The 9,543-nt window shown below is 36.8% G+C and overlaps 1 protein-coding gene across 1 annotated transcript; it reads right to left on the bottom strand.

The window, feature by feature from the left end:
- Nucleotides 1–4,139: 4,139 nt before the first annotated feature.
- On the bottom strand, nt 4,140–9,109 carry LOC101313501 (protein CMSS1-like). The gene is made up of 6 exons (XM_004296657.1): nt 8,684–9,109; nt 8,402–8,591; nt 8,160–8,232; nt 6,099–6,148; nt 4,793–4,906; nt 4,140–4,417 (listed from the first exon to the last, which is right to left on the bottom strand). The coding sequence occupies exons 1-6, from the start codon at nt 8,916–8,918 to the stop codon at nt 4,285–4,287; spliced, it is 795 nt and encodes a 264-aa protein (XP_004296705.1). The 5' UTR covers nt 8,919–9,109; the 3' UTR covers nt 4,140–4,284.
- Nucleotides 9,110–9,543: the final 434 nt, after the last annotated feature.

Here is a 9,543-nt window from a genome sequence, read left to right as displayed (position 1 = left end):
CGTATGAAATAGAAAGTAAATCGATAACAATATTTGCATAAGCTAGATTTATTTACTCACATGTAAATTTAATATGTCGATGAATTGATCATAATTGCTTAAAAGTTGTTCCTGCAAACAATAGATAGACAATAGATTGTAATTGGCCAAAGAATCATCACTTGCATAACACAGCTTCTAGAACTGTTCTAACATCAAACAAAAGCTTTACTCAAAGAATTCTAGAATCAAAAGGTCTCTCTTGTGCAACTCAGTGAAACTTTGAAAATAGCACAAATCAAAGAACTCCAAGTTACTTTAAAATGAAAAGAAATCTATGCATACCTCACTCATAGTGTGTCGTTCCTTTAACGTCATCATATCACAATAGATTTGTTCGAGCAATATTGGTTCAACCTGCAATTGAAAGGTTGTGGACTCTTGAATGAGAAAATTAAATCCAAACAGCACCAGATTGTTATAAAATAAATACTATCAGCTGTTTAAGTTCCCTGGTGTAGTCAAGTTGAAAAAAAAAAAAAAAAAAAAAAAAACCAAAGAGAGAGAGAAAGATAAAGAATGTATATGCGATTAATACTCATCTTGCAACAAGTTCAGTTGCAATAAAAGAGAAAGAATTACATTGGCTGATAATGAATGAAACAAAACCTGGCTAACTTGGCAAATAAAATTATTGTGAACATATAGCTCGATCATTTGTTATATTAGATTAAGAAACCAGTGAGAAAGATGGGTTGACAATCAGTACCCATCCCGAACTCAGACCACTTGAGAGAGCATAGACAGCATGCCTAGCCTTATGAATGATATCTTCGTCCGCATTAGTTGTTTCCAGGATCATTTCACACTTATCCTGCACATAATATTGTAATCATAATTAAGTAAGAGATTTCCAGGAAGACTTTTCACAGTCCCAAGTCCTTTAGGTTGTGAATATATAAGAGTTTTTGTCGATAAGAAAAAGAAAAGAGATTTATCAAAGGATACCTCATCCATTCTGCAGGTTAGGCCATGCTTTTCAAAAACAGGTTCCACCTGCTCCTTCCAAACTTCGTTATTCATCAGATCCTCTGCAGGAGATCATATATTAATTTTTTGCTTTTTCTTTGTTCAGATCCTCCGCAAGATCCAACCTTGCAGATCTTGCACAGCAATACCCATTGACATATGTTGTAACTATTTCTAGTCAATATCCAGACGCAAATATTGCAAAAATTGAAGAACAAACACAGTGTGACACTCAAGCCATACCGAATCCGACCTGCATATATATTGTTTCTAAATAAACGTATGCGTCCGTTTGAACGTTCCAATCAAGAAAATCAAAGAAAGTAAAGAAAGAATAAGAACAAGAGATGGGGGAACGTACTACAGATCACATCTTTGCAGAACTCCACAACATCTGTCCGCTTGAACATCCTTTCCAATCGAAACCCTATATTGCAATGCACACCGCCACACCCTATCTCTATATATGTACACAAGGCCCGTATTCAATAAACTTAAACATAGTCTTATCAAATAAGACCCGATCTATAAAACGAAGAATTAAATAAGACCCGATCTAGGATTGGCCTGAAGTTTACAAAAAAGCTCGAATCATCTCGCAATATCAAATTTTGATTTCTCTTGTAGTTGCCTGCATTTGAAAGAACTTACCATTTTTATCTGCAAGTTGTAGAAAAAAGGAAATTGATGATGCATGATGCATGTAAACATCAGCTCCAATTAAAGTGCATATATATATATATATATAAATGGGACGCTAAACCTAAATCTCCCTAAACTTTAAGAATCATTGCCATCATGAAGCCAAAACCATGATAACCATATTCCAGATTTGCAGTTTCTTCTTCTAGCTACCAACCATTATTCTTTATCTTTTCATACCAACTCGCGTGGTTCCAACAGAGGGTTGAAACTCATACAATCAGTAATGTGGCGTCAAAGAACAAAACTAACTTGGTAGGGGCAATACAGTTTTTCGGATGAGGTCTAGTTCTTGCCACCTCTGATCATTTTATAAAGGGTGCAACACATACTTATAGGTGGAATTAAAGACATATCCTGGGAGCAACCAGATTTTGGCACTAGAATAATCAAGGTGTGTGATTTGACTCGTTAACCATTGTAATAGTCTCCCATTGTTTTCTTACAAAGATGTGCAATACCAGGAGGCTCTCATGCAGCATACCATGATTGCTTCTTAAACCAAACATATGTTTCCTTCAGACACAATTTATAGCATTCCGCTCCCTCATCAATAAGATATAGCATTGGCTTGGCGAAGTAACACAAGGCTCTCAACAAAAGAATCCACAAAATACCATTCAGATCCATCAATTGCAAACCTTACAGCTTGACGACTATTGTAATTCACATAAAACAGCCCTGAAAAAACATATCAATCATAAACTCCCCATTCCTTGTAAGACCAAAAGGTTTCAGAGTATGAAAAGGCAACCCTCTCAGCCGTACAAAGTATCACATTCCACGAGTCTATCACACCATACTTATTCATCACCCAATTCATCACCCAAACATGAAATGTAGCTTCAAACCCATCTAATTCAGCCATATCAACAATGGCAAGAGACTCCCCATATATATCGTGTCATACATGGAATGTGTAGCCCTTTTTCCATAGCATTGGGCACAACCATCTCCAGAATATTTCATTGTACATATCAAAAGTCACAATGAAGTTGTCCCTATTCTTACCAAGTTGAAACCAATGAAGAGCGCCATTCAGCAAAACACCATCTCAAAATTCCATATAACCTTTGGGAACAACAGCAGCACTAAGACTCTTCAAACTGCCCCTGGCTAACGAGTAAACCTCAACCTCACATGGGGTATATGGAGGAACATCAGAACAGTCCAGATAACTCATAATTCTCAAAACCTTATAGCCATTTGTGGGCATATCAAAGCCAAAGGCATGGAATTGTTCCACATTCTCATAGTCAACAACCCTAGGCCTAGGCAAAATCACAAACCTTCGAATAGATGGGTTCCAAATGATTGCAAAGTACTCAAAGTAGGGAAGATGTGATTGTGAAGACAAGCATATGAGGCCATTACAAGTGCCATGCACATCAAACTCGAGTCGACTTGTTTGGGTTGATTGAACAAGTAAAGAAGACTCACCAGTTTCCGGGTAATGTAGCAAGCAAAGAACACAAAAACCGGCCTCATCTTTGGTTTCCAACCTTGAGCAGAAGGAGGTTAGTGTTGTCGTTTTGGCGGCTCAGGTGGGTGTCCATGAAGGCAGAGCTTTCAACCAGAGACCTCCATGATTTGCACACAGTGATGCATTTTATCAAGGATTTCACGGGCAACCTCACTAGAATTTCATCTACCACTTCTTCAGGTAAGTAGTCTGACATTTTCAGAAGAATTAGGGATTTCGGGGGTTTCTGTTCTGTGAGAAGAGGATAGTACAAGTATAACCCAACGAGCCATTTATAGTCAAGAAATTTGCACTTTTACCAATGAAGGTCCTCAATTTGTTTTTTGTTTTGTTTTGTTTTATAAGGAAGTCCTCAATTTTTCAGTGAACTTAGCAGCAAGATGATGCTAAGAGACACAAGTTTTCATTTATGCTTGTTTTGCTGTGCATGCACTGAAGCTAGAGATGCAATTCAATTAATCTCCATAATTGTTATCTGAATACACAAACCCCATGTTTCAACTTTCAACCTTTGGTTTCCAACACCTTTTCAGTTTTCAACAAGCGGAAGATCAAAAGATGAATCTTTCTCAGTTTTCATTTAAAGGTTGCTTCCGGTTGGGAGAATTCAGAGACGACGGCACGGCAGTATCAACTATCAAGTTGATGATGCTCCAGTCACTTTGAAAGAGATTAGCTGCCACCAGTTCCAATTTTTACTCTGGTGTTTCAGTGGTAATGTAACACCCAAAGATGACCTTATATGTGATTGACCCACCTTTTGACTCTCCATTGACCACAGATACTCTTAAAATTTTGATAACCACAGATACCTTTTGATAACTAGCTACCAAATAGAAATTCCTCCATATTCCTAATTGCAGAAACATGAAGAAGTTCTTGCAAAATTTTACTGTTTTCAATAGATAAATCTGAAAGAGGAACAAATTAACATTTGATCTTCAGCAACAAACAAAAAAATACAAGCATGAACGAAAGGACACGCTTAATTTTAGGCAAACTAACTCCAATACAGAAGTGAGACTTACATTCTAAGATCGCTGGGTAAAACATAGTATTCTGGCTTCAAGTTTGCACCAACATATAAATAACTATTCATTGGGTCTTTTCTTTTTTCCCTTGAACTCGTTATCAGATTTTAATGGACCATAAAGAGAGAGACGCAAGGACTCTTGGAGTAATCGCTGGTGAAAGTAGGTCTTGTACAAGTCCCAAAATTCATCACTGCCACAACATAACAGCATTTTAATTGATATAAAGCAGAAGGGCAAGACATAGCAAGAGGACATATTAAAATCTATTGTATGATTTTTGCACTATCAGAGCCACACTAGTTGGTGAACTTAGAGAAAAAGAAGATATGATGATTCAGACTCTTGTAAACTCGTCAGTAGTTCAATTTTGATCATGGAAATTGAACATAACATCTCTGCAAAAGATGTATTAACCTCAACACTACGCTCTATAAATTAGCAAGTAAAGGAAGAGTTTTGATTTGTGAATAAACTTCAGAGGCCAAAATAAAAAAATAAAAAATAGTAGCAACAAAACCAGGACAAAGCAAATATGAAACCAGGGAGAGTTCAAAGATAATCTAACCTGACTTGCGGAAGCGTCAACAGTGAATAGCCCTTGACATCTGGGTGCACATCAAGCACAATCATTGATAACCGTGACAGCCCCAATGCCTCAATGTCAATTAGCTTCTTTATCCTGGAATACACAATTCAACAAACTATTCAATTCAAACGGAATAACTTACAAGAGAAAAAAAAGAAAAAGATACATGATATGTTGTAGTGTACTGCAATTCCATGACCCTAATGAACTTCAAACAAAGTAAAAGTGCAACAAGCCATGAGCATAAAGCATACCTCCCTCCCTTAACTTACCTTGCAAATTATATTTTTCAAGTTAAAATCCAATTTTGTCATGAAAAGAATACTAACTTTGAACCACTTTTGCAAATATTTTCCAATGCAGGATTCGAGCATAACCTTTTATTTTATTTTTTCATGTTTTCTTTGGACCAGCAAAACCCGGACTTGTATTTTCCTACACTTGCTTTACCTAAACCCATACCACTTGCTTTACCCTTAATTGGGGTTTCGACTTTCGACAGATTACAAATTGGTTTCTGAGTACTATGATATGGGTTAGAGCTCACCAGACTACAATAAGTTTATTTCTAGTCCAATTAAGGTGGTTCTTGGTTGAGCATCACTGTTTTCTGGTATAGGATAAAATGTTTTGTTTTTTATTACATATAATATATTGCATGTTTGAAGAAAAAGATTTAACCATACAATAACGAGGCAAGTACTCCACAACTAAAAGACACAAGCAAACCAAACCAGAAACTACATATGAAAAATTGAAGAAACTTTAACACAAAGCCCTAAAGACCATATGTATCATTGTATCAAGATATGAGAACTGCTGGTCTCTGAGAAATATATTCTATTAACCGAAGGAAGATGTAAAGACAAAATGAAAGCAGAGAAGATGTCCACCTAAGAGACAAGGAGCAGAGAACTCAAAACTATAAATCAGCAGAGGAAGATACAAATAAACACCCGAAAGAACCCTATGATTAACTTTTTATAAGTACAAGTGAACATAGCAAACCATTTCACAAGCGAAGACATGTCCAACTGAAAACCGTATGGCATTTAAAACTGTCTATAAAATCAATAACTGTATAATTAATCTAATCAAATAGCCCAAACTATACACAAACAATGACATACAACACTCCACATGTAGCTTCAAAGTAAAGAGCAGAATTTAACATTTTCACTCGAAATGTTACTCAAGCTAAGAAAAGCAATTAAACAAAACCTGAACATATTGGATTACAGACTAACAGTTATCTACAAAGGTTAATTAAGAATATTGTAATTACCTGTTTGGTGTACCACTAGCGATGTTAACACGATCCTTCAACAATGAGACCTGGAAAAGGCATAAAGTGGATGAGAGAAAAATGTCTAGGCTGCATCAAAATTGCTAAAATGGGAGATTAAATAAGACTGGCTATGGTACTTAAATAACATTAGCACAAAGTATCACTCCAACATTAGCTTATTGAGAAACCTAAGCCACTGCAAATGTCTAAAACAAAATAAATTTCAGATCTACAGGCCTGTGTATGTTAGTTTTATACTTTCACTATTTATTTAGTTATTAGATTTAGCCATAGAGAAGCACCATGAACCTAGAGATGAGCTACAGTCTCTATTAAGTGGAAGTTAAAATTTTGGTCCATAGGGATCCCGTAAAAACTTCTTTCAAGGAATGGGCCAGACCCAGTCATTTCTCAAGAACAATAGCTAAAGGGCCTGATACTACCACTTGGATCTGGAACCTACATGCTGATGCTCACGATTTCGATAGCCATACTAGTGATTTGGAGGAGATCTCTCAAAAAGACGGCAAAAGGATCTACTATACATAGATCTATACGTAGATCTCAGCCTACAAGTGAAAGATGAAAAGGCAATGTGAAAATCAAAGTGCTCACTCACACACGCACATTAAAAAAAAAAACCTAATCGACAATAAGATAAACAGAAAGGCTGGGGATTTGAGTTCAAAATTGACGCGCAAATAGAACACTCAATAGACCAGGAGTCTTTATTGAACAATTTAAATCTAAGAATTAGACCCAACAGTCAATTTCAAACATAAAAAGTGCCCATTTTATTAGATAACTGACAAGCATTATGACAGGAAAAGAAACTGAAGAGATGACAGAAATGGGAAGACTCAAACAATCTGGTACTGAATTTGATGCACATGAAAAACACTATACTAAGAAGATTAACAAACAGAAACAAAAAAAAGTGGGTAATCGTACCAGATTGACAAGCAAAAGTAATGCTGAAGAGAGCAGGAGCCTCTGTTAACCAAGTTTAAATCTCCATCACTTTCTGAAACCACACCAATTATAGAATTCAGTGGCCCCAGTGTGGGAAAACATCTTCATGAAAATTAAATGACACCCTAAAAAGTTCAATAAGTACTTGGGATCACACTGAAGTGCAACTAGACACAAATCACACTGGCTCTTCATGATGAAGAGAAAAGGGAGTCTGAAAGCAGGAAAAAGAAGGGGAGGAAAATCCACACTCCCCATTTTACACACACCATGTTTCCTCTTCTAGTATTGTAAATGTTTTCCTTCTTGTAAGAATTTCTACTAAATAGCGAGTGTGAATTTCACTCTCCGAAAAAAAGAAGTATTATCAACAAGCTTATTATCTGATATATCAAAAAGAAATGCATAGCTTTTACAAATCTTTACACAATACTTTAGAATCCAAGGTTTTCATTTAAAAGTAGATAGCCACAACAAGATTAATAAAAACTGACTTTGATCATCTTTTTTCAGCACATTGAAGATAACTTGCAAAGCCATTGCCAGAAGGATCTCATTTCAGTTTAACAAGATTTCCAGTAATTGTACAAATCAAGAGGTTCAGCACAACGACAACTACCTAGAAGAGCTTACATCCTCTATGTGAGTAATTAAGCAACTTACTTAATATCACAGCTATTGCCAAAATGGTCGACTTTCTATTGGGGTGCAAAACTGATATGATTGAGGATTTTGGAACAGGCTACCTGATAACTGAGTCGGCACTTCCAACTTAGATGTAATTATTCTACGACATTGGGGGAAATTTTTCACCAGCTAACAAAGCTGTACTTGTCTATTCTAACTAGTTGCTAACTTCAAGTAGTTACATTAGCATACATATATGTTATATGTTTTCACAGACGGCTACAACTAATGTAACAAATAGCTTGAACTTTTGACAGCCCAAGTTTTTCTTATACACCGTATCTCCAAACATCCTATTTCATGCAGACTGCTAACCCATTTATAAAGAGACATGATTCGCAAATAGAAATGCATGCATGATCAAGTACACAATGTAAAAATAAAAATCAGCAAATCTACCTGTTCGTCAACCTTCATATGCTTCGAGAACAGCTTCACTGCGTGGCATTCTTTAGTCAGCGACCGAAAGCCCCTAGAGGTACAGAATATCGACATCAGTGCTAGCTAGCCGTGTACTAAAAGCAGGTAAAATGCATTATACCACCACGACAATTTCATCTCATATAATCTAATGGATATGCTATTAACATCATATTTGCAACTAATTCATATTCTCCAAACTGAAAGAAACATAACTCCACCTTAGAAGTTCTATTGATCTCAAGGCGGATGTGCTAATAATAAGAACTGCGGGGCTCCCTGGATCGACTTTTCCTTCCAAGAGACGCTTATCACATAGTTCCTCCTTCCATGACGGCCCAAAAGCTGCCTTGACACGTTTCCCCAAGCTTTCGACATCTTGATCCGTAGACATGTCCACAATACATTTATCTGCGAAAATTGGGCAGATTTCAAAGCACATAGAAATCCATCCTTAAAATGAAACACAAGTCAATACTAGAGTAATAACAGAAAGTGGGTACCAGTGAGGGAGTCCAATTCGAGAGAAGAGAGCTTGAGATGATTGGCAGACTGAAATTTGTCGAGGAACAAGTTGAGCTGTGCCGACGGTTGTAGCTTTTCGATGGGTTGAGCTTCGATTTGGGTATTCTTGTTGTTGGTGGTGGCATGGGGTTTAAGTTTGGTTGTTTTGGGGCCAAGCGGGTTGCCCTTGTTCTTCTTCTTGACAGAGTTGTTCCTTTCTTTCCGGCTCCCCATTTGCGTTTTCTTGCTCCTACTCTCTCCCTAAACCCTTGTTTCTAAACCCCCCACACACCCCACTCTATTGCTTCTTCCCTTTTTTTTTTTTAAAAAAATTCGACCTTTGAAATGTCTCGACTTCTTTTTTTTGTTTGAGTATCAAGTACGCGGACTATACATTATTTGGATGAAAAATCGTAACTTTGAGGACCATTTTGTTTAAAATAAAATCATATGAACTAAACAGATGTCGACTTTAAACCACAAGGGACTATACTGTTCTAGGATATTCTCTATGTGTGCCTTGGCCTTATGCCAATAGGATATGTAGTTAGACTAGATCTATGTATTCATATCCTTACCATATTGGTATTGTGTAATTCTCTATATAAAGGGCTCCTATCAATGAATAAGATGATGATTCTCTTGCTATCTCTTTGTCTCTACACTTTATCCTTCATCACGTTATCATGCACTTTGTTCTAACCCTAGAGCCAATAGCCCACCATTTTTTTCTCCAAACCCTAAAAACCAAACCCTAAAATCGGGCAACCTTGTTTTTCCCGATTTTCGACCAAAATTCCGACTGTCCTCCACCGGAATTTGATATCCCCAGAAAGCTCTCTCCGTCCCGGATCCAACG

This window comes from Fragaria vesca, linkage group LG4, assembly GCF_000184155.1.
Source record: "Fragaria vesca subsp. vesca linkage group LG4, FraVesHawaii_1.0, whole genome shotgun sequence".
NCBI lineage: Eukaryota > Viridiplantae > Streptophyta > Magnoliopsida > Rosales > Rosaceae > Fragaria > Fragaria vesca.
Note: the sequence above shows the minus strand (reverse complement) of the source record. Positions and strands in the feature narration are given on the sequence as shown.